This window comes from Oncorhynchus masou, chromosome 14 (assembly GCF_036934945.1).
Source record: "Oncorhynchus masou masou isolate Uvic2021 chromosome 14, UVic_Omas_1.1, whole genome shotgun sequence".
Taxonomy (NCBI): Eukaryota; Metazoa; Chordata; class Actinopteri; order Salmoniformes; family Salmonidae; genus Oncorhynchus; species Oncorhynchus masou.
The window spans coordinates 34,685,018-34,711,665 of record NC_088225.1 but is presented as its reverse complement, the minus strand read 5'-3'; the positions used below and the strand labels follow the sequence as shown (position 1 = coordinate 34,711,665).

At 40.3% G+C, this 26,648-nt stretch overlaps 2 protein-coding genes and 1 long non-coding RNA gene across 3 annotated transcripts in view; 1 reads left to right on the top strand and 2 right to left on the bottom strand.

Annotated features, from left to right (window-relative positions):
* LOC135554801 (NACHT, LRR and PYD domains-containing protein 12-like) overlaps positions 1–9,623 on the bottom strand; it is a 12,320-nt gene extending 2,697 nt beyond the window's left edge. The window contains exons 1-5 of the mRNA XM_064987238.1: positions 9,402–9,623; positions 7,165–8,962; positions 6,706–6,879; positions 6,416–6,589; positions 4,416–4,589 (exon numbers count right to left, since the gene is read on the bottom strand). Coding sequence (XP_064843310.1) covers positions 4,416–4,589; positions 6,416–6,589; positions 6,706–6,879; positions 7,165–8,962; positions 9,402–9,585 — 2,504 coding nt within the window. The 5' untranslated portion in view covers positions 9,586–9,623. The remainder of the gene's footprint in view (positions 1–4,415; positions 4,590–6,415; positions 6,590–6,705; positions 6,880–7,164; positions 8,963–9,401) is intronic.
* The window catches only part of LOC135554802 (NACHT, LRR and PYD domains-containing protein 3-like), a 207,778-nt gene that overhangs the window by 96,902 nt on the left and 84,228 nt on the right, over positions 1–26,648 (top strand). The gene's annotated exons all lie outside the window — the stretch shown is intronic.
* Positions 11,127–26,648, bottom strand: part of LOC135554805 (uncharacterized) — a 66,096-nt gene continuing 50,574 nt past the window's right edge. Inside the window, exon 5 of the long non-coding RNA XR_010457745.1 lies at positions 11,127–11,218. This is a non-coding gene — a long non-coding RNA (uncharacterized LOC135554805). The remainder of the gene's footprint in view (positions 11,219–26,648) is intronic.

Sequence of the window (26,648 nt, the reverse complement as noted above, 5' to 3'; positions counted from 1 at the left end):
GTATATATCCCTGGTGTATATATCCATGGTGTATATATCCCTGTGTTTCCCTGGTGAATATATCCCTGTGTTTCCCTGGTGTATATATCCCTGGTGTATATATCCCTGTGTTTCCCTGGTGTATATATCCCTGGTGTATATGTCCCTGTGTTTCCCTGGTGTATATATCCCTGATGTATATATCCCTGTGTTTCTCTGGTGTACATATCCCTGGTGTATTTATCCCTGTGTTTCCCTGGTGTATTTATCCCTGGTGTATATATCCCTGGTGTATATATCCCTGTGTTTCCCTGGTGTATATATCCCTGTGTTTCCCTGGTGTATATATCCCTGTGTTTCCCTGGTGTATATATCCCTGGTGTATTTATCCCTGGTGTATATATCCCTGTTTCCCTGGTGTATATATCCCTGGTGTATTTTTCCCTGGTGTATATATCCCTGGTGTATATATCCCTGTGTTTCCCTGGTGTATATATCCTTGGTGTATATGTCTCTGTGTTTCCCTGGTGTATATACCCCTTGTGTATATATCCCTGGTGTATATATCCCTGGTGTATATATCCCTGGTGTATATATCCCTGGTGTATATATCCCTGTGTTTCCCTGGTGTATATATCCCTGGTGTATATATCCCTTGTGTATATATCCCTGGTGTATATATCCCTGGTGTATATATCCCTGGTGTATATATCCCTGTGTTTCCCTGGTGAATATATCCCTGGTGTACATATCCCTGGTGTATATATCCCTGGTGTATATATCCCTGGTGTATTTATCCCTGGTGTATATATCCCTGGTGTATATATCCCTGGTGTATATATCCCTGTGTTTCCCTGGTGTATATATCCCTGGTGTATTTATCCCTGGTGTATATATCCCTGGTGTATATATCCCTGTGTTTCCCTGGTGAATATATCCCTGGTGTATATATCCCTGGTGTATATATCCATGGTGTATATATCCCTGTGTTTCCCTGGTGAATATATCCCTATGTTTCCCTGGTGTATATATCCCTGGTGTATATATCCCTGTGTTTCCCTGGTGTATATATCCCTGGTGTATATGTCCCTGTGTTTCCCTGGTGTATATATCCCTGATGTATATATCCCTGTGTTTCTCTGGTGTACATATCCCTGGTGTATTTATCCCTGTGTTTCCCTGGTGTATTTATCCCTGGTGTATATATCCCTGGTGTATATATCCCTGTGTTTCCCTGGTGTATATATCCCTGTGTTTCCCTGGTGTATATATCCCTGTGTTTCCCTGGTGTATATATCCCTGGTGTATTTATCCCTGGTGTATATATCCCTGTTTCCCTGGTGTATATATCCCTGGTGTATTTTTCCCTGGTGTATATATCCCTGGTGTATATATCCCTGTGTTTCCCTGGTGTATATATCCTTGGTGTATATGTCTCTGTGTTTCCCTGGTGTATATATCCCTGATGTATAAATCCCTGTGTTTCTCTGGTGTACATATCCCTGGTGTATTTATCCCTGTGTTTCCCTGGTGTATATATCCCTGGTGTATATATCCCTGGTGTATATATCCCTGTTTTCCCTGGTGTATATATCCCTGTGATTCCCTGGTGTATATATCCCTGTGTTTCCCTGGTGTATATATCCCTGGTGTATATATCCCTGGTGTATATATCCCTGGTGTATATATCCCTGTTGTATTTATCCCTGGTGTATATATCCCTGGTGTATTTATCCCTGTGTTCCCTGGTGTATATATCCCTGGTGTATTTATCCCTGTGTATCCCTGGTGTATATATCCCTGTGTTTCCCTGGTGTATATATCCCTGGTGTATATATCCCTGGTGTATATATCCCTGGTGTATATATCCCTGGTGTATATATCCCTGTGTTTCCTGGTGTATATATCCCTGTTGTATTTATCCCTGGTGTATATATCCCTGGTGTATTTATCCCTGTGTTCCCTGGTGTATATATCCCTGGTGTATTTATCCCTGTGTTCCCTGGTGTATATATCCCTGGTGTATTTATCCCTGGTATATATATCCCTGGCGTATATATCCCTGTGTTCCCTGGTGTATATATCACTGGTGTATTTATCCCTGGTGTATATATCCCTGTTGTATATATCCCTGGTGTACATATCCCTGGTGTATATATCCCTGGTGTATATATCCCTGGTGTATTTATCCCTGGTGTATATATCCCTGGTGTATATATCCCTGGTGTATATATCCCTGTGTTTCCCTGGTGTATATATCCCTGGTGTATTTATCCCTGGTGTATATATCCCTGGTGTATATATCCCTGTGTTTCCCTGGTGAATATATCCCTGGTGTATATATCCCTGGTGTATATATCCATGGTGTATATATCCCTGTGTTTCCCTGGTGAATATATCCCTGTGTTTCCCTGGTGTATATATCCCTGTGTTTCCCTGGTGTATATATCCCTGTGTTTCCCTGGTGTATATATCCCTGGTGTATATATGCCTGTGTTTCCCTGGTGTATATATCCCTGTGTTTCCCTGGTGTATATATCCCTGGTGTATTTATCCCTGGTGTATATATCCCTGTTTCCCTGGTGTATATATCCCTGGTGTATTTTTCCCTGGTGTATATATCCCTGGTGTATATATCCCTGTGTTTCCCTGGTGTATATATCCCTGGTGTATATGTCTCTGTGTTTCCCTGGTGTATATATCCCTGATGTATAAATCCCTGTGTTTCTCTGGTGTACATATCCCTGGTGTATTTATCCCTGTGTTTCCCTGGTGTATATATCCCTGGTGTATATATTCCTGGTGTATATATCCCTGTTTTTCCCTGGTGTATATATCCCTGTGATTCCCTGGTGTATATATCCCTGTGTTTCCCTGGTGTATATATCCCTGGTGTATATATCCCTGGTGTATATATCCCTGGTGTATATATCCCTGTTGTATTTATCCCTGGTGTATATATCCCTGGTGTATTTATCCCTGTGTTCCCTGGTGTATATATCCCTGGTGTATTTATCCCTGTGTATCCCTGGTGTATTTATCCCTGTGTTTCCCTGGTGTATATATCACTGGTGTATATATCCCTGGTGTATATATCCCTGGTGTATATATCCCTGGTGTATATATCCCTGTGTTTCCTGGTGTATATATCCCTGTTGTATTTATCCCTGGTGTATATATCCCTGGTGTATTTATCCCTGTGTTCCCTGGTGTATATATCCCTGGTGTATTTATCCCTGTGTTCCCTGGTGTATATATCCCTGGTGTATTTATCCCTGGTATATATATCCCTGGCGTATATATCCCTGTGTTCCCTGGTGTATATATCACTGGTGTATTTATCCCTGGTGTATATATCCCTGGTGTATATATCCCTGGTGTATTTATCCCTGGTCTATTTATTGTTGTGTTCCCTGGTGTATTTATCCCTGGTGTATATATCCCTGTGTTGCCTTGGTGTATTTATCCCTGTGTTTCCCTGGTGTATATATCCTTGTGTTTCCTGTTTCTCTGTACCAGTTTGTCTTGTATGTTTATCAAGTCAACCAGCGTTTTTCTCTACTCCTGCTTCTGTTCCTCCTGCTTTTTTGTCCCTTGTTTTCTGGACTCTGGACCCGACTGCCTGACCTCTTGTCTGCCTGACCATTCTGCCTGTCCTGACCTCTAGCCTGCCTGAAAAGTCTGCCTGTCCTGACCTCTCGCCTGCCTGACCATTCTGCCTGTCCTGACCTCTAGCCTGACCGACCATTCTGCCTGTCCTGACCTCTAGCCTGCCTGACCATTCTGCCTGTCCTGGCCTCTAGCCTGCCTGACCATTCTGCCTGTCCTGACCTCTCATCTGTCTGACCATTCTGCCTGTCCTGACCTCTTGCCTGCCTGACCATTCTGCCTGTCCTGACCTCTCTTCTGCCTTACCATTCTGCCTGTCCTGACCTCTTCTACCTGTCCTGACCTCTAGCCTGCCTGACCATTCTGCCTGTCCTGACCTCTAGCCTGCCTGACCATTCTGCCTGTCCTGACCTCTAGCCTGCCTGACCATTCTGCCTGTCCTGACCTCTAGCCTGCCTGACCATTCTGCCTGTCCTGACCTCTAGCCTGCCTGACCAGTCTGCCTGTCCTGACCTCTAGTCTGCCTGACCATTCTGCCTGTCCTGACCTCTAGTCTGCCTGACCATTCTGCCTGTCCTGACCTCTAGTCTGCCTGACCATTCTGCCTGTCCTGACCTCTAGTCTGCCTGACCAGTCTGCCTGTCCTGACCTCTTCTGCCTGTCCTGACCTCTAGTCTTTCTGCCACTCTGTGCCTCCTGGACTCTGATCTGGTTATGACCTTTGGCCTGTCCACGACCATTCTCTTGCCTCCCCCTTTTAGTATATTAATAAATATCAAAGACTCTAACCATCTGCCTCCCGTGCCATCTTCTACAGGAATACTGACCTCAGAGTGTCCAGTTTACAGTGGGGATTCCCCAGTCCAGCAGAGAGCAGCTTCACTCCTGAATCCTCCAGGTCATTGTTACTCAGATCCAGCTCTCTCAGGTGTGAGGGGTTTGACTCCAGAGCTGAGACCAGAGAAGCACAGCCTTCCTCAGTGACTAGACAGCCTGACAGCCTGCAAAGAGTCAAATCATATTAAAATCACACTGCTATTCTTTGGTGGTGAAAATAGTGGCAGTATATTTTTTCAACATATTCAGATACATCAGTGTCCTGAAACCTGCCATATCTATTCATAAATTAATGTATCATTATTATAAATGACAAATCATCAAAGTATTGCCTGCAAATGTCACGCCCTGACCTTAGTTCACTTTGTTTTCTTTATTGTTTTAGTTAGGTCAGGGTGTGACGAGGGCTTGTTTAGTTTTTGTACATCTATGGGGTTTGTCTAGTCTAGGTGTTTATATGTCTATGGTTGCCTGGATTGGTTCTCAATCAGTTTTTTAAATATTCAAATATAAAAAATATTCAGATATATCTGTGTCCTGAAACCTGCCATATCTATTTATAAATGAATGTTTAATTATTAGAAATAACAAATGATGAAAGTATAGCCTGCAGATAGAAAAATGTATTGTACAAATATTTGAGTAGACTGACCAGACCAGTTTAAAAAGCAGTATCAGTCAGAAGACAGAGTGAGGTATCAGATTTAGATTGTATTGAGTATACAGTCCACACCATATCTATTTAGACAGTGAGGTATCAGATTTAGATTGTATTGAGTATACAGTCCACACCATATCTATTTAGACAGTGAGGAATCAGATTTAGATTGTATTGAGTATACAGTCCACACCATATCTATTTAGACAGTGAGGTATCAGATTTAGATTGTATTGAGTATATAGTCAACACCATATCTATTTAGACAGTGAGGAATCAGATTTAGATTGTATTGAGTATACAGTCCACACCATATCTATTTAGACAGTGAGGTATCAGATTTAGATTGTATTGAGTATATAGTCAACACCATATCTATTTAGACAGTGAGGAATCAGATTTAGATTGTATTGAGTATACAGTCCACACCATATCTATTTTGACAGTGAAGCTAACATTTTAAATGTGTCTCTATACTCCAGCATTTTGGATTTCAGATCAAATGTTTCATATGAGGTGACAGTATATAATGTCACCTTTTATTTGAGGATATTTTAATACATATCTGTTTCAACGTTTAGAAAGATTAAAGCATTTTATGTATCTCGTCCCCCATTTGAAGAAGTCATAAGTATTCTGACACTTAAAGTGTATTAAATTAGTCAAAAGTATATCTGGTCCCATATTCCTCGAACACAATGACAACATCAAGCCTGTGACGCCTTGACTGAGAAAGATCATGAATGAATCATGAATAATAATGAGTGAGAAAGTTACAGAGGCTACAACAAAACATGCTAACCTATCACCATTACCAATAACAGAGGCTACAACAAAACATGCTAACCTCTCAGCATTACCAATAACAGAGGATACAACACAACATGCTAACCTCTCACCATTACCAATAACAGAGGATACAACAAAACATGCTAACCTCTCAACATTACCAATAACAGAGACTACAACAAAACATGCTAACCTCTCACCATTACCAATAACAGAGGATACAACAAAACATGCTAACCTCTCAACATTACCAATATCAGAGGCTACAACAAAACATGCTAACCTCTCAGCATTACCAATAACAGAGGCTACAACAAAACATGCTAACCTCTCACCTTTAACCTCAAATAAAAGGTGACATTCTGTACTGTCACCTAATTTGAAACATTATATCTCAAATCCAAAATGCTGGAGAAAAGCGCCAAATTTAAAACTGTAAGCTTCACTGTCCAAACACATATGGTGTGGACTATGTGTGTCTGGTAAACACATGTGGATCTGGTGAACAGTTATCACTTGTTGACCAACTACAGGAATACTGACCTCAGAGTGTCCAGTTTACAGTGGGGATTCCCCAGTCCAGCAGAGAGCAGCTTCACTCCTGAATCCTTCAGGTCATTGTTACTCAGATCCAGCTCTCTCAGGTGTGAGGGGTTTGACCTCAGAGCTGAGACCAGAGAAGCACAGCCTTCCTCTGTGACTAGACAGCCTGACAGCCTGCAAAGAGTCAAATCACATTAAAACCACACTGATATTCTTTGGTGGTGAAAATAGTGACAGTATATTTGGGAGAACTTCATACATAAAGTGCTTTCATATCTGATAATACTGACCTCAGAGTCTCCAGTTTACAGTGGGGATTCTCCAGTCCAGCAGAGAGCAGATCCACTCCTGAATCCTTCAGGTCATTGTTACTCAGGTCCAGCTCTCTCAGGTGTGAGGGGTTTGACTCCAGAGCTGAGACCAGAGAAGCACAGCCTTCCTCTGTGACTCCACAGCCTGACAGCCTGCAAAGAGATCATCATGACTTCACAAACACACTGTTCATTTAACACCAGTAGTGTAGAAGGACAATGGGAGATGCATTTGGTTTATTCTCTCAAACAACATATAGATTCATCTTCCGTTTCCTAGACTTGTGTGGTCATATTGTTATACTAATGTGAAAATCAATGCATTTATTCAATATGTTTTTCAATATAATATTATACACATATTATAATACATATTTTTCTCTAAACTGAATATTTCTTCCTGATGATTAGTTCTTATATGTGATTTTATTTACTCACAGAACAGCTCTGGAGGCTTTGACCACTGGCAGCAGCCTCAGAAGACCTTCCTCTGATCTGGAGTATTTCTTCAGGTCAAACACATCCAGCTCCTTTTCTGAAGTCAGCAACACAAAGACCAGAGCTGACCACTGTGCAGGTGACAGGTTGGGTTCTGAGAGACTTCCTGATCTCAGGTATCTTTGGATCTCCTCCACTAGAGAATGGTCATTCAGTTCATTCAGACAGTGGAACAGATTGATGCTCCTCTCTGGAGAGAGATTCTCCCCGATCTTCTCCTTGATGTACTTGACTGTTTCTTCATGGCTCTGTGAGCTGCTTCTTGTCTTTGTCAGTAGACCTTGTAAGTGTTTCTGATTGGACTCCAGTGAGAGGCCCAGCAGGAAGCGGAGGAAAAGGTCCAGGTTTCCCGTCTCACTTTGTAAGGCTTTATCCACAGCACTCCTGTAGACAGTAAATTCAGGATTGTCATTGAACAGCAGAGAAAAGATAATGGACTTTGCTTGCAGTTTGTCCATTACATTCTCATTGTTGTTGATGAATGAGAGGAACACATATACAGCAGCCAGAAACTCCTGAATGCTCAGATGCACGAAGCAGAACACCTTGTCCTGGTACAGCACACATTCCTCTTTAAAGAGCTGTGTGCACAATCCTGAGTACACTGAGGCTTCATTGACATCAATGCCAGACTCTTTCAGGTCTTCTTCATAGAAAATCAGATTGCCATTCACAAGCTGTTGAAAAGCCAGTTTTCCCAGTGACAGAATGCTCTCTTTATTCCAGTGTGGACCTGTCTCTTCTTTCCCAAGATACTTTTCATTCTTCTGTTTGGTATGAAACACCACAAGGTGTGTGTACATCTCAGTCAGAGTCTTGGGCATCTCTTCTCTCTTATGTTCCAGCATGTGTTCAAGGACTGTTGCAGAAATCCAACAGAAGACTGGAATGTGGCACATGATGTGGAGGCTCCTTGATGTCTTTATGTGTGAGATGATTCTGCTGGCCAGGTCCTCATCACTGAATCTCTTCCTGAAGTACTCCTCCTTCTGTGGGTCATTGAACCCTCGTACCTCTGTCACCTGGTCAACACACCCTGAAGGGATCTTATTGGCTGCTGCAGGTCGGGTAGTTATCCAGAGGAGAGCAGAGGGAAGCAGATTTCCCTTGATGAGATTTGTCAGCAGAACATCCACTGAGGTTGACTCTGTGACGTCCCAACAGATCTTGTTCTTCTGGAAGTCTAGGGGCAGTCGGCACTCATCCAGACCATCAAAGATGAACAGAACTTTGTAGTTGTTGTAGTTAGAGATTCTTGATTGTTTGGTTTCCATTGAGAAGTGATTGAGAAGTTCAATGAAAGTGAGATTTTCACCTTTCATCAAATTCAGCTCCCGAAAAGGGAATGAAAATACAAATTGGACATCCTGATTTGCTTTTCCTTCAGCCCAGTCCAGAATGAACTTCTGCACAGAGACTGTTTTTCCAATGCCAGCGACTCCCTTTGTCAGCACAGTTCTGAAATGTTTGTCTTGTCCAGTTAAGGGTTTGAAGATGTCGTTACATTTGATTGCAGTCTCTGGTCTTGCTTGTTTCCTGGTTGTTGTCTCAATCTGTCTCAGCTCATGTTCATTATTGACCTCTCCTGTTCCACCCTCTGTGATGTAGAGCTCTGTGTAGATCTTATTGAGAACTGTTGGGTTTCCTTGTTTAGCGATCCCCTCAAATACACATTGAAACTTCTTCTTGAGATTAGATTTGAGTTCACGTTGGCAAATCACAGCAAGATCATCTGAATCTAGAAATATCACAGAGGATATTAATATTACGTCTGTTTCAATACTTACAGTATTGTAGGACTGTTATAAAGTTGTACATTATAATAATTTATTCTCTTAACTGACTGTATAAATGTGTAAATGTTTTCATAATGCATTACAGACTGGTGTGACTGATTATATTATTATTGATATTATTGATGGTATTATTAATGTTGTCTCTCTCTCTCTCTCTCTCTCTAAATAAATAAATCAGTACAACAAATTGATGGTATTAATAATGTTGTCTTTCTCTATCTAAATTAATCAACACATCCCTGCTGCTACTTGATGAGGTCACTAGGTGTTGTTTTAAGGCTGCTACAATATCATTGAGTTACACAGCTACTTTAGCTGTACTTTAGCTACAGCTTTTAAATGTTATAAAACATCATTCAACATGAGGCAGACAGATCTTACATTTCTCCAGTGTGTCAGCAAGCTCCTTCTGGTTCATTTTCCTCAGGATGTGCAGTGTGATCTTCAGAGCCCCCTCTCTGGCACTGCTCTCCTGCTTCTCATCTTCAGCATCCACCACTTCCTTATCCTGCTTCTGACTCTCAAAGCCTTCTGGGAGTTCTGGACTAAGAATCCTCTTGAACATCTTCAGCTCGTTCTTCACAAATCTAATAAAATTCTCTTCAAGCAACTGAAATAAAACAAGTAAATAAGTTAAGCAAGAGAATAAATGCTTTCTCATTAACACATGAATGAATGATTGACAGATCAACTTTACTTGAGGTAAACAGATACAAATGTACATAACAGGACCACATACACTGAATATGGAGTCCAGGCCTGTTTGATGACTCTGTGAAGACTGACCACTGAGAATCTCTGACTCTGATCTCTCCTGTTGGTTTCTGTGGACAAAACATGAGATTACATCTCCTCATCGAGGGAGTGCACACACACACACACACACACACACACACACACACACACACACACACACACACACACACACACACACACACACACCGGGAGGGAATGTTGTGTTTGTTTAATATTGTTTTAGGACTATGCAAATGGACAAAAGGATTAGCCTATGGATTATGAAAACAACAACAATAAATGGGAAGGTGGGAGAGGAGAAATGACTAGAGACAGTGCTGTTTAACTCACTGACCAGGACCCATGAGTTCTTCTTACCTTTGTTCAGTAGAAAAGTCTCCCTCTCTAAAGTTGAGAGGAGGATTCATAGACAGGTCACTCTTCATGGACACACAGCTGGGAACAGGGGAGGCTGGTCTCTCCTGCTTGATTGGGCTTCAACACAACAGAGACAAACATTACATCTCTCATCTACTCTGAGCTCAGATGGGGAAACAAAAGAATTGTTTAATTCCTAAACACTATATATCACTTTTCAGTAATGTTAGTGAATTAGCTTTTATTGTTTAAAGCATTTCTTAAAGAGATTGGTGTGTTTTTTCACTATCTAATCATGGTATGGGATTGTTCAATTACAGATTTGTATTTGTTTAAAATCACTTGATGTTTTCATTTCAGAGAGACAAATCATCATGTTTTTTTTCCGGAAAATGCTACATATTTGCCTCACTCTCAAATGTTACCGACCGTAATAATGAGGCTATAAGGAGTACCAGTACTGAGTCAATGTGCAGGGTACCAGGTAGTTGAGGTGATAATGAGACTATAAGGAGTACCAGTACTGAGTCAATGTGCAGGGTACCAGGTAGTTGAGGTAATAATGAGACTATAAGGAGTACCAATACTGAGTCAATATGCAGGGTACCAGGTAGTTGAGGTAATATGTACATGTAGGTACACACACACACACACACACACACACACACATACACGCATACACACACACAAACACGCATACACACACACACACATACACACACACACACACACGCATACACACACACACACACACACACACACACACACACACACACACACACACACACACACACGCATACAGAGGGAAGGTTGTGTTTGTTTAATATTGTTTAAGGACTATGAAATGGACGAAAGGATTAGCCTATGGGTTATGAAAACAGCAACAATAAATGTGAAAATGGGAGAGGAGAAATGACTAGAGACAGTGTTGTTTAACTCACTGACCAGGACCCATGAGTTCTTCCTACCTTTGTTCAGTAGAAAAGTCTCCCTCTCTAAACTCTATAGGTTGCATCATAGACCAGTCACTCTTCATGGACACACAGCTGGGAACAGTGGAGGCTGGTCTCTCCTGCTGGATTGGTCTTCAACACAACAGAGACAAACTTTACATATCTCATCTATTCTAAGCTCAGAAGGGGAAATATAAGAAGAGTTTCATTCTAAAAAGCTACCTATCCATTTCCATAAATGTTGGTAAATAAGCTGTCATTGTTTACAGGAATCGTTGTGTATTTAATCTAATCATGGCATTGTGTTGTTCAGTGACAGTACTACTGTTATATTTTGCAATTCTAAGCAATTCTAAGTAATTACTACTTTTGTAAGGAATTACACATTATTCAGTACTACTGCAGTTGCTACATAATTCCAATAGATGGCAGCATAAGACCACTAATGACATTTCAGAAGGTTAGTTTCGTTTCCTCCCTGGATACACCACCACTCCCCCTCACAGGAAATCTCCTGTGTGCTTCTTTCTGTCCCTTTCCACACTGCTAACACAAGAGGAAGCACTGAAACAGTATTTAACAGATTACTGTGAAGTAATATAATGATGATTCATGTTTATTATTACCTGGTTTTATGCTCATGTTTTGAAATTATACTTCATTAACTTCTTGAAACTCCCCATCCCGGATCCGGGATTGTGACTAAGCCTCAGGCTCATTAGCATAACGCAACGTTAACGATTTCTGAAAATCGCAAATAAAATTAAAATAATGCGTTTGCTCTCAAGCTTAGCCTTTTCTTAACAACACTGTCATCTCAGATTTTCAAAATATGCTTTTGAACCATAGAAATTGACTAATTTGTGTAAGAGTATGCAAAGCTAGCATAGCATTTTGTGTAGCATGTAGCACGCAACATTTTCACAAAAGCCAGATAACCAAATAAACAAAATCATTTACCTTTGAAGAGCTTCTGATGTTTTCAATGAGGAGACTCCCAGCCACATACCAAATGCGCAGTGTTTCCTGAAAGCGTCTGTGTGTAGGAGAAATCGTTCCGTTTTCTACATTGCGCCTGGCTACCGAAACGAACCGAAAATGCAGTCACCTACAACGTGAAACTTTTTCCGGATTAACTACATAATATCGACCGAAACATGACAAACGTTGTTTGGAATCAATCCTCAAGGTGTTTTTTCACATATCTCTTCATTGACATGCAGTTCATGGAAGCTTGCTTCTCTCTCTGTGCCCCATGGAAAAATACTGGCAGGTGACTTTTGCGCACCAATTTCGGCGCAGGACACCGGGCGGACACGTGGTAAATGTGGTCTCTTATGGTCAATCTTCCAACGATCTGCCTACAAATACGTCACAATGCTGCAGACACCTTGGGGAAACGACAGAAAGGGCAGACTCATTCCTCTTGCGTTCACAGCCATATAAGGAGATCATGAAAGACAGAGCCTCAAAAATCCTTGTCATTTCCTGGATGCCAAGTCATCTTGGTTTTGCCTGAAGCTCACGTTAAAGGGCACGCACAGAGAAGATATTTGTATTTCTGGACACGTCAGAGTGTTTTCTTTCGAACAGTAGCAATTATATGCATAGTCGAGCATCTTTTTGTGACAAAATATCTTGTTTAAAACGGGAACGTTTTTCTTCCAAAAATGAAATAGCGCCACCATAAGTGTAAGAGGTTAACATAACAATTATCAATAAGCCTGAACATTAATTCAGTTACCTCTGGTTGAGAAAAACTAAAATAGGTTTTTAAAGTGTTCTAGGCTACCCTACCCTAGAATTAGGGTTCAAATAGGTTATACCTACGGTTAGGGGTTAAGTTAAAAATAGGTTAATCTGTTAGGGGTTAAGGGTTAAGGGTTAAGTTTAAAATAGGTTATACCTAGGTTTAGGGGTTAAGGGCTAAGGTTGAAATAGGTTATACCTAGGGTTAGGGGTTAAAATAGGTTATATCTAGGGTTAGGGGTTAGGGGTTAAGGTTAAAATAGGTTATACCTAGGGTTAGGGGTTAAAATAGGTTATATCTAGGGTTAGGGGTTAGGGACTCGGACAGTTCTGTACGGGGACACGGACAGTGCTGTACGTGGACAGTTCTGTACGGGGACGTGGACAGTTCCAGAACGCGGACATGAGCAGTGCAACACAATCAACTAAACCCAGTCTTGACAGTGGGTTACATTAGTAATATTGATTTTTTTATTATTGTGTAAAACAAACATTCAAAGTCGTATAAGTGCTGAGAATAAAGACATTTTACACTTATAAGTGGATGGGTAACTATGCATGAAGTCTCTAGTCCCACCTAGTCGGCAGATATTTATGACACCACGTGAGCTGTCCTAAGTAGTTAAGAGTTAACAGCAGGTGTCCTGAGTAGTTAAGAGTTAACAGCAGCTGTCCTAAGTAGTTAAGAGTTAACAGCAGGTGTCTTGATAATACTATAGAATAATGCAGTGAATCAGTGGTTCCTGAGCCACATGTATTTGCTTTGAGTAGTTAGAAATAATGTTTTGATATTTGATATGATCAATACATTAATAATATAGACCTACATTAGAATAATGTTTTGATATTTGATATGATCAATCCATTAATAATATAGACCTACATTAGAATAATGTTTTGATATTTGATATGATCAATACATTAATAATATAGACCTACATTAGAATAATTTTCTGATATTTGATATGATCAATCCATTAATAATATGTCTTGTGCTTTTGGCAATGATTTATGTGTAATAATTATGTATAACAAGTGATACCATGTGTGTCTCTAAAGCATTTTGTCTTCATTTTGGCAGATTAACTCATGTTTATTCCCCAAGATTAACTCAGGTTTTCACCCAGTGGCTAAGGAGTTGGACCTGTGGCCAAAAGGTGGCTGGTTTGAATCCCTGGCCGGGTGCTGGAAAATGTGCTATTTGCTAACCGCTAGGGTTGCAAGATGTAATTTATTGACTGGCTGGAAGTTGCACTCTGTCTTTTCTATTCCGAGGTTGTTTACTCGCAATATCAGATATTAACATGATTTTTTATAATGCATTTATACTAAGGTTGAGGTTTTGACTAGTGATTATTTACCTGGGATTCAATACCTGCTATAGCCAGTTTTTTTCTCACCCAAAAGCAACACAGCCCAAATCTGAGATAAATAGCTAAAATGATGAGTGACCATTTTAGAAAATAATGGGACATATAGTCTGTGGTTGCTGCTATTTTATGTCAATCATATTGCTGCTTGTAGCCTGTAACTAATGCTTTGTGGTCATATGCTCCCATCTATTGGACATTTTGCAATTAAATGTTATTAATTCAAATACATTGGTGGGGCAGCTGAGAAATAAAGTGTATTTTTCTGGTTAATTCCTTAGATCTCTAACCTGCCCAATCTATCCCACGCTTGCTGAAACTTTCACATAGAGGTTACTTGGTCACACAGTTCAAACCACATTTGAAAAATTAAACAGATGTGGCTTGTTGATCAAGTGTTCTGCCTTGCAATAATAAATATAATAAAATAACAAAACAAAAACAGCAAAATGCTGAGACAGGTTTTGATTAACAAAATAATCAAAAAGCTATTTAGTACCATAATGGTATTTACTAACATAATATTATTACTAAAACAGTTTCTAAATAATTAGGGTTAAGGTTAATGCTAAAATAGGTAATAAGTAGCGTTATATACTGATGTAAAAATGGCTTTATAAATACATTTGATTGATTGTTAGGTTTAGGGGTTTTAAGGTAAAAAAACAGTATGGGTTTATAGCTCTCTTGCTCCTCCCTGTGGCCTTCTGTGGGTACTACATAACTCATTCACGACACCTGCTGGGCTCATAATCTGAGGTAGCAACTGCGTCAGATCTACAAATCAATGAGCTACACCTGTCCATTTGTTTTCTAACTCAGTGAAACTGCGCAGCTTTCACTCAATCCGATGACTACGAACGAACATTTCGATGCATATCAATTTACCCTTGCAGCCATTTAGAAACAACAAGTCACAAAAAAAGTGTTGTTTCTTAATTAAAAAAATGACTTCTGGCTGTTTAAATCGGCCACATCTTGAAAAAGAGGACAGACATTCGTTTTCGTTAGGTGTTGCTGTAACCCTGTTGATAATAAGTAACCTGACGTCAGCGTTCAAGCTTAATGCCGGCAGGTGTCATTGATACAATAGTGAAGCTGCCATTGTGACGCAGAACAATGAGTTGGGAATAGAACGTTCAGAAGGTGAGTTGATTCCACGGAGCTCAATAGAACTAATAGGAGCTGGCAGGAAGAAGAATGACCTAAAATAAGGCCTGTTTTTTAGCGATTACTCTATAATATAACGTAATGTTATGAAACTGGGCACCATGGCGGATGCAATGAACTAGTTATCAGAAAATAAATGTTGTTGTAAATGTCATGTTTCCAGCCTAGTTGAAGCGCACTGAAAATAATATTCAAAAGTTTGGTCCTTGGACACATAAGGGTTAAACACTAAAGTTATACTGTCCATCTTGTGAAGAGAGGAGGGGTTAAGAACGGAGCAGAAGAGACATGTTTGTTGTTTGCTGTAACTAATGGTCAACGTTGTATTGTAATGTATGCAGTGGTGGGCCGTCAGGGCCAGCAAGGCCTTCTCTGCTGGCCTAAACATCATCACAATATATATATTTTTTAAATATATTTTCCCACAAATATGTATTAAATTATTCCCCAGAGTAAGAGTTATACTCTTCATTTCATAGCTTTCCTCTTGGTTGCACTGCTTCCAGCCCCACGTTGAGATTTGGAGGGCTGGTCTTTATGTTAGATCTTTTATCCAATCCTATTCAGCCATCATGTGTTGCCAGGGGTCTAAAATCTGCCCCCAGGCCTTCAGAATCAACAGTGCGGGCGCTTGTAGCTTAAAGTGAATGGAAATTAAAATTTAGTGTCAATCAATCAGCTTTAGAGTTGGCTATTGTACGCCTGCTGGCTGGCTCCAGTGTTACACAGGAGCCAGCTAGCAGGCATAGTGCGTGCACGTATTTTGATTGGATTACCAATATTGAGAAGCAGGTCCTATATGGGCAGGTCTCAGAACTAGGAAACTGAAATTGATAAATTCATTAATTTGCGTACTACTAAGCTGTTTTTTCAACCCACAATGGCGGAAGGAGAAGATATCGATTTGGTCGAGGATATAATTATAACGCCATCCTCAAGACAAACTTTTCAAGAAATTTTTAATTTTGCACGCCCAATTTTTCAGTTTTTGATTTGTTAAAAAAGTTTGAAATATCCAATAAATGTCATTCCACTTCATGATTGTGTCCCACTTGTTGTTGATTCTTCACAAAAAAATACAGTTTTATATCTTTATGTTTGAAGCCTGAAATGTGGCAAAAGGTCACAAAGTTCAAGGGGGCCGAATACTTTCGCAAGGTACTGTAGCATTTTGCAAAACAAAAATTCATACACAAAAATCTATGAATTCAATTCTAATAACAACAATATTTTACAGCCACATGAAGGTTCCCATAAACAATAATTTCTGATGAAAAATAACAATTGTGAAAAAATTGTGGAAATAATTATTTAGAAATTAACTCTTTATATGTTCCTATACAACATCGTCATCTCACCTCTTATCTTTGGAGTCATGTTCCTCACAGAGACTCATTTTAGAGGCAGGACCCCCCTCCTCTTTTTTACCAGAGAGACTCATTTTCAAGCACTGACCCCTGAACAGAGATCCAACATGTTGGTTGTGGTTAACAAAGTGACACCTAATTATTGAAGGTCAATTGTTCTATTTAATTACTGATCTCTTATAAATAAAACATTTACTAACAGACACAAACAGTCAGGTGATTTTTTGCATCACATGAACATGCAGTCGTGATGATATTTTTCACCTTTTATCCATATAGTGTAACTAATAATATTAATAATAATAATAAAATAATAATAATATAATAATAACAATATAATATATATTAATATTAATAATAATGTCTCACTTTCTCTTCTAATAATTTCTCTCATTCTAGTGTGTTGCTTTGTTCAACAGGTATGATATTATGATGCTGTTACTGAATTCAGTTCATAATATCGATGTTAAGAAAAGTCTGTTCAGTGGTTTCATACCAAATTACACAGGAAGCAGGAGCTCATTGGAATTTAGAAAACAACACATGTTCTGATATTCTGAAAGACGACTTACAATTTATACATTAAAAATATACAAATTGTAAAATAACCACGATATACGAATATATGAACAACAAGTCTAGTGACACAACACCATATTATATCATAACCATAACAGTAGTTTAACCTTTGGCTAGTAAAGGCCATGGTATATTATAACATGTAGAATCATTATGATGAACCACGTTCAGACTATAACATGTAGAATCATTATGATGATCCAGGTTCATACTATAACATGTGGAATCATTATGATGATTGTCACGCCCTGGTCATAATATATTGTGTTTGTCTTCATTTATTTGGTCAGGCCAGGGTGTGACATGGGTTTATTGTGGTGTGTTTTGTCTTGGGGTTTTGTGGGGTGTTGGGTGTGTGGCTTAGTGGGGTTATCTAGCAAAGTCTATGGCTGTCTGGAGTGGTTCTCAATCAGAGGCAGGTGTTTATCGTTGTCTCTGATTGGGAACCATATTTAGGCAGCCATATTCTTTGAGTATTTCGTGGGTGATTGTTCCTGTCTCTGTGTTTGTTGTCACCAGATAGGCTGTATAGGTTTTCACGTTCCGTTTGTTGTTTTTTGTATTGTTCGTTTTCTTCGTAATTAAACATGTCTCAAAAATACTACGCTGCATTTTGGTCCGATTCTCCTTCACCAGACGAAAGCCGTTACAGAATCACCCACCACAATGGGACCAAGCGGCGTGATAACAGGCAACAGCAACAGCAGGAGCAACAAAGAGAGGAATGGACATGGGAGGACGAATTGTTCGGAGAAGGACCCTGGGATCAGCCTGGAGAATATCACTGCCCCAAAGAAGAACTGGAGGCGGTGAAAGCTGAGAGGCGCTGGTATGAGGCAGCACGGCAACGCGGATGGAAGCCTGAGAGTCAGCCCCAAAAATTTCTTGGGGGGGACTCACAGGGTGTATGGCGACGCTAGGTAGGAGACCTACGCCAACTTCCTGTTGTTACCGGGGGGCTAGATAGAACGGGCAGGCACCGTGTTATGCTGTGGTGCGCACGGTGTCTCCAGTGCAGGTGCATAGCCCGGTGCGGTATATTCCAGCTCCGCATACCGGCCGGGCTAGATTGAACGTCGAGCCAAATGCCATGAAGCCGGCTCTACGCATCTGGTCCCCAGTGCGTCTCCTTGGGCCGGCTTACATGGCACCAGCCTTGCGCATGGTGCATGGTGTCCCCTGTTCGCCTACATACCTTAAGGGAACATTTTGACATTTGCTGTATTGTTAGTGAGAAAGTCCATATTGCAAATGTTCGAACCCTAACTAGACGCCCGAAAACATTTCTAAAATTCGCGGACAGCGTCGGGCCGAGCGGCAGGGCCGGACCTACCGGGAAGTCATCAAATGAATTTTCTCGGACATTCGGTTTCCGTTTTATAAAATAATCCAATTTTGGTCATTTTTCCGCTGTCCCGGAAAATCCCACAAGAGGCATAAGCAATCATATTGCAATTGTACAAAAAATCACGAATCACGACATGGCCTTATCTCCAAAACAAAAACAAAACGGAAAATATTTTGAAGCCGAAACTTGGTGAGAGTAGGTTTGGCATAATGGGCAGTTGGCCCCGAACAAGATGGCGTCTAGGCCTCAATGGTTTTTGAGTTATGGCCATTTCTCTGGGATTAAAGTTCCAAAATGAAAATAGAGAAATAGTCAAGGAGCCTCCGGTGTCAATAAAAAAAGAACCAGCCATTTATCTATCGTCATTTAAGAGAAATCGTACAATGACAAATTGGTGATGTTCAAAGATAGGTGTTTTATTTATAAGCAGTTACAGATCCAGTTGCAGGGTGTTCATACGATCTTTTTAAAGTGTGCTGCGGAGCTCTGCGAGATTTCTGTGAATTTCTATGATTTTCTGAAATAACACACACTCACTAAAGCCTCTGTAAATAACTCAGTTCTTCAACGTAAAGACGTAAAACTCAGGATTCTGTAAAGGCATACCCCAATTCACGTCACCCCGCTCCTCCGCTCTCTCCACTGGCTTCCAGTTGAAGCTCGCATCTGCTACAAGACCATGGTGCTTGCCTACGGAGCTGTGAGGGGAACGGCACCGCAGTACCTCCAGGCTCTGATCAGGCCCTACACCCAAGCAAGGGCACTGCGTTCATCCACCTCTGGCCTGCTCGCCTCCCTACCACTGAGGAAGTACAGTTCCCGCTCAGCCCAGTCAAAACTGTTCGCTGCTCTGGCCTCCCAATGGTGGAACAAACTCCCTCACGACGCCAGGACAGCGGAGTCAATCACCACCTTCCGGAGACACCTGAAACCCCACCTCTTCAAGGAATACCTAGGATAGGATAAGTAATCCTTCTCACCCCCCTTAATGATTTAGATGCACTATTGTAAAGTGGCTGTTCCACTGGATGTCAGAAGGTGAATTCACCAATTTGTAAGTCGCTCTGGATAAGAGCGTCTGCTAAATGACTTAAATGTAAATGTAAATGTAAATCAGGATATGAGTTTATTTATAGCTTCCTGTGCCAACCGGAAGTGCCTTAAATGGTGTCATAGTGGCAGTGTCCAAGGGTTAAAAAGATCAGATCTTTTCAAAACTTCATATGTGATTAGGCAACCCCCATGAACTGTAAGTTAGTCATTTCTCCCAACAGATGTCAAAGAAAAGCTCTCTCACACACACACAGCAAGGATGGAGTGACAAAGTGTGGTGCTTAAAGACACAGAGAGCAGGCAATGGCATTACCATAATCCCGAGGCCGTGCCGAGTTCAACGAGATATACCGCTTGACCGTAGCTTACTCGGTCTAAGCGCAGCGACCATTAGAAAAGTAGGCCCAAAATGAAGCCTGCCCCACAATGTCATTTGCTTTTGGGTGACAGTGAGAGAACCGTTAGGGTGAGAAGCACAATTCGACCTCAGGTACGTTCCTAAGGTCCTCCCAATCCATGCAAGCCTAACCTTGACCGTGTGGCATTAACCCTTACCAGTTAAAAGAAGGTGTTTACATCAAAGAGTTTGCATTGACTTCTCTCCCCATAGGAATACATTGCCTGCACCCCTAAATTCAACCTGAAGCCTATGTGGGTTATGAATGTCGTATGAACCTGTCTTCGGTGACAGTCCATCAGGCAACTACAATGTCGACCTGTGTTGATTCTAAGCTTCCTGGACAAACCGGAAGTGGTTAAAATCACCCTAAAAGTGTTTATCTATACCCTGCCTGCAGTTTGATAGAAATAGTGCATTCAACCCTGTGTAAATCAGTCAATTCATAACGTAAAGACTTAAAACTCAGGATTCTGTAAAAGCATACCCCAATGAGGATGTGTGTTGACTTATAGCTCCCTGTGCCAACCGGAAGTGCCATAATTGGTGTCTCAGGGGCTGTTTTGAGGGGTTAAAAAAGTCTGATCTTTCCAAAACTTCGTTTGTGTGATTAGGCAACCCCCATGAACTGTAAATCAGTCATTTTTCCTATAAAATTTCAAAGGAAAACTAAATAACACACACACACAGCTTGGAAGGAGGGACCCATTGGGGTGCGTAGAGACATACACTGCCTGCATTAGTTAACCTTGTTGGAACTTTTAAAGAACCGTCAGACCTAGACTTCCGAAACTTTAGAATCCTGTTCTAGACCTCAGGTCGATAGTACGTGGTGAGTTACGTGGCTCTAGAAGGTTCTCGGGCCGAGAAACAGCCTGGTACATTTGCAATGACTTCAATTCATTTTTGCATCACGAAAATGACGACATTTAGAAATGTCCCAGAGTCACAAGATTAGGTGCATTGCGACCATCTCGGCCCATATAGATGGACCCCAACGTTTCTGTCCGATAGCTCATTCAAGGACCCCGTAGCAAGTCATGGAAAAAAGTGGATTTTTAGCACCAATTTGGTTCTTGCTCGGCACCAAATGACCTATCGAGCCAAAACTTTGGATTCGGGGTCACCTCAGCTAGGCCTACACATGACACCAGAAATGGACCCGCAGCTAGAACGTAACTACGTGTTTTACGTTTATTTTATGGTTTGAACTGAAGGTGTTGTGAATTTTGGGCCATCTCTGAAGTATGTGATAGTTGGCTACTAAACGAGTTGGAAAAAGTGGGTTTGGTGTCAGTTTGTATCAGTTTGGTGTCAGAATGATCTCGAATTGACTGATGGACGGTGACTTGCTGGTGACTCTTGTCCATTTGCAATATGTTTAAACAGTGAGATACCATCACCAAAGTGACATTCTGAAATCAACCCTAACGAGCGATTGAGATAAACCAGAATCACTGCCCAGCCATCCCGAGTTCATCAGGCCAGTCAATTTCACATTCCTACAGGATTTTTATAGCATGACAAATTTGTGATGGTAAATGCCCATTGAACTATATTGCAAATACACAGTGACTTTGCAAAAGTGAGAAAACAAAAACAAATGGACATAATGAAATCAACACAACTAGCGATGGAGAAGACCCACTATCAATGCCCAGCCATCCTGTGTTCATCAGGCCAGTCAATTTTGCATTTTTGCAGGATTTTTGAGCATGACATATTCGTGATGGTACATGCTCATAGAAACATAGTGCATTTGCAATATGATTCAACAGTGAAAAAACATCACCAAATGGACATTATGAAGTCAACACAACGAGCGATGGAAAGGAGCAACTATAACTGCCAGGCCATCCTGTGTTCATCAGGCCAGTCAATTTTGCATTTCTGCAGGATTTTGACCATGCCAAATTCGTGATGGTATATGACCATTGAAACATATTACAAATGCACATGCATTTGCAATATGATTCAACAGTGAAAAAACATCACCAAATGGACATGATGAAATCAACACAACGAGTGATGGAAAGGAACAACTATCACTGCCCTGCCATCCTGTGTTCATCAGGTCAGTCAATTTTGCAATTCTGCAGTATTTTTGAGCATGTCAAATTACTTTTGGCATTTGGCCCCCAAAAAATTGACTTTTGACCTTGACTTTTGACTTCCTATGAAATCATATTGCAAATGGACAAAACATATGCCTTATGCACAAGTAAAAAAAATATGATAATAAAAGTTGACAAAAGTATAGTTTGAGCAATGTATAGTTAGACTTTTGAGCATGCCAAATTTGTGATGATAAATCCCATTGAAATATATTGCAAATGCAAGTGCATTTGCAACATGATTCTATAGTGAAAAAACATCACCAAATGGACATGATGAAGTCAACACAATGAGCGATGGAAAGGAGCAACTATCACTGCCCGGCCATCCTGTGTTCATCAGGTAAGTCAATTTTGCAATACTGCATGATTTTTGAGCATGACAAATTTGTGATGGTAAATGCCCATTGAAACATATTGCAAAGGTACGTGCACTTGCAATATGATTCTATAGTGAAAAAACATCACCAAATGGACATTATGAAGTCAACACAACGAGCGATGGAAAGGAGCAACTATCACTGCCAAGCCATCCTGTGTTCATCAGTCCAGTCAATTTGGCATTCCTGCAGGATTTTTGACCATGCCAAATTTGTGATGGTACATGCCCATCACGAATCACGAATGCCCATTCTAAAGGATTTTTTAGCATGTCAAATTTCTTATGGCATTTGGCCCCAAAAAGAGTGACTTTTGACTTTGACTTTTGACTTCCTATGAAATCATATTGCAAATGGACAAACATATGCGTTATGCACAAGTGGGAAAGAAATGATAATAAAATTGTCAAAAGTATAGTTTGAGCAAAGTATAGTTTGACTTTTGAGCATGCCAAATTTGTGATGGTAATTCCCATTGAAACATATTGCAAATGCACGTGCATTTGCAATATGATTATATAGTGAAAAAACATCACCAAACGGACATGATGAAATCAACACAACGAGTGACGGAAAGGAACAACTATCACTGCCCGGCCATCCTGTGTTCATCAGGTCAGTCAATTTTGCAATTCTGCAGTATTTTTGAGCATGTCATTTTTATTTTGGCATTTGGCCCCCCAAAAATTGACTTTTGACTTCCTATGAAATCATATTGCAAATGGACAAAACATGTGCCTTATGCAAAAGTAAAAAAAATAAAAAGCATGATAAGAAAAGTTGACAAAAGTTTAGTTTGAGCAAAGTATAGTTTGACTTTTGACCATGCCAAATTCGTGATGTACATGCCCATTGAAACATCCTGCAAAGGCACGTGCACTTGCAATATGATTCTATAGTGAAAAAACATCACCAAACGGACATGATGAAATCAACACAACGAGTGACGGAAGGGAACAGCTATCATTGCCCGGCCATTCCGAGTTCATCGGGTCAGTCAATTTTGCATTTCTAAAAGATTTTTGAGCATGTCAAATTTCTTATGGCATTTGACCCCAAAAAGAGTGACTTTTGACATCCTATGAAATCATATTGCAAATGGACAAAACATCTGCCTTATGCACAAGTGAAAAAAAAGATAATAAACGTTGACAAAAGTAAAGTATGAGCAAAGTATAGTTTGACTTTTGACCATGTCAAATTTGTTATGGCATTTGGCCCCAAAAAGAGTGACTTTTGACTTTGACTTTTGACTTCCTATGAAATCATATTGCAAATGGACAAAACATATGCCTTATGTACAAGTGGGAAGAAAAATTATAATAAAATTGACAAAAGTATAGTTTGAGCAAAGTATAGTTTGACTTTTGAGCATGCCAAATTTGTGATGGTAATTCCCATTGAAACATATTGCAAATGCACGTGCCATCCTGTGTTCATCTGTTCAGTCAATTTTGCAATTCTGCAGTATTTTTGAGCATGTCAAATTTCTTTTGGCATTTGGCCCACAAAAAATTGACTTTTGACATCCTATGAAATCATATTGCAAATGGACAAAACATCTGCCTTATGCACAAGTAAAAAAAATAAAAAATACGATAATAAAAGTTGAAAAAAAGTCTAGTTTGAGCAAAGTATAGTTTGTCTTTTGAGCATGCCAAATTCGTGATGGTACATGCCCATTGAAATATATTGCAAAGGCACGTGCACTTGCAATATGATTCTATAGTGAAAAAACATCACCAAATGGACATGATGAAATCAACACAACGAGTGATGGAAGGGAACAACTATCACTGCCCGGCCATCCTATGTTCATCGGGCCAGTCAATTTTGCATTTCTGCAGGATTTTTGACCATGCCATGTTCATGATGGTACATGCCCATTGAAACATATATACATATATGTAACATATCTTACTGAGCCTTTCCATACCTATAAGAACTGTATCAACATACTTTAGTCATATTTTATTATCATAATTTTTTTTTTACTTGTGCATAAGGCATATGTTTTGTGGGGGCCAAATGTCATAAGAAATTTGACATGCTCAAAAATCCTGCAGAAATGCAAAATTGACTGGCCTGATGAACTCGGGATGGCCGGGCAGTGATTGTTGTTCCTTTCCATCATTCGTTGTGTTGATTTCATCATGTCCATTTGGTGATGTTTTTTTCACTATAGAATCATATTGCAAATGCACGTGCATTTGCAATATGTTTCAATGGGCATTTACCATCACGAATTTGAAATGCTCAAAAATCATGCAGAATTGCAAAATTGATTGGCCTGATGAACACAGGATGACCGGGCAGTGATAGTTGCTCCTTTCCATCACTCGTGGTGTTGATTTCATCATGTCCATTTGGTGATGTTTTTTCACTATAGAATCATATTGCAAATGCACGTGCATTTGCAATATGTTTCAATGGGCATTTACTATCACGAATTTGTCGTGCTCAAAAATCCTGTAGAAATGCTAAATTGACTGGCCTGATGAACACAGGATGGCCGGGCAGAGATAGTTGTTCCTTTCCATCACTCGTGGTGTTGATTTCATCGTGTCCATTTGGTGATGTTTCTTCACTATAGAATCATATTGCAAATGCACGTGCATTGTTGTGCAACTGGTGATTGAATATAGGCACCTGGTAACCCAAAAATAAAATATGGTTGTAAATGCATTTTCCTGGACTCCTATTGTCCATGTCCACTATGGGAGTACCCTACTACGGCCCCCTATCTACGGGGGCCGTCCTGAGTGCTTTATGGACTGTTTAAAATATTCTGATGGATACGCATTGTTGAGCAACTGGTGATTGAAAATAGGCACCTGGTAACCCAAAAATAAAAATATGGTTGTAAATGCATTAATCGGTCATTCTGATATTAATGCCTGCTATGGGAACACAGGATGGCCGGGCAGTGATAGTTGTTCCTTTCCGTCACTCGTTGTGTTGATTTCATCATGTCCATTTGGTGATGTTTTTTTCACTATTGAATCATATTGCAAATGCACGTGCATTTGCAATATGTTTCAATGGGCATTTAACATCACAAATTTGTCATGCTCAAAAATCATGCAGAAATGCAAAATTGACTGGCCTGATGAACACAGGATGGCCTGGCAGAGATAGTTGTGTTGATTTCATTATGTCCATTTGTTTATGTTTTCTCACTTTTTCAAAGTCACTGTGCATTTGCAATATGGTTCAATGGGCATTTACCATGACGAATTCGTCATGCTAAAAAAATTGTGCAGGAATGCGAAATTGACTGGCCTGATGAACTCGGGATGGCTGGGTAGTCATTCTGGTACCTTTCCATGCCTTGCTATGGGGTCCTTGAATGAGCTATCAGACAGAAACGTTGGGGTCCGTGTCTATGGGCCGAGCCGGTTTCAATTCACCTAGTCTTGTGTCTCTACGACTTTTCTAAATGTCGTCATTTTCATAATGGTCAAAATGAATTGAAGTCATTGCAAATGTACGAGGCTGTTTCTCGGTCCGAGAACCTTCTAGAGCCACCTAACTCCCCACACACTATCGACCTGAGGTCTAGAACAGGTTTCTAAAGTTTCGGAACTCTAGGTCTGACGGTTATTTTTTAGCTTGAACAAAGCTAACTATTGCAGGCACTGTCAGTCTCTACGCAACCCAATACGTCCCTCCTTCCAAGTTGTGTGTCTATGTGATTTAGTTTTCCTTTGAATTCTTTTGGGGAAAATGACTGATTTACAGTTCATGGGGGTTTCCTAATCACACATATGAAGTTTTGGACAGATCTGACTTTTTTAACCCATCGAAACTGCCCCTGAGACACCAATTATGGCACTTCCGGTTGGCACAGGAAGCTATAAGTCAACACATATCCTCATTGGGGTATGCTTTTACGGAATCCTGAGTTTTAAGTCTTTACGTTAAGAACTGACTGATTTACACAGGGTTGAATGCACTATGTCTAAAAACTGCCGGCAGGGTATGGATATACACTTTTAGGGTGATTTTAACCACTTCCGATTGGTCCAGGAAGCT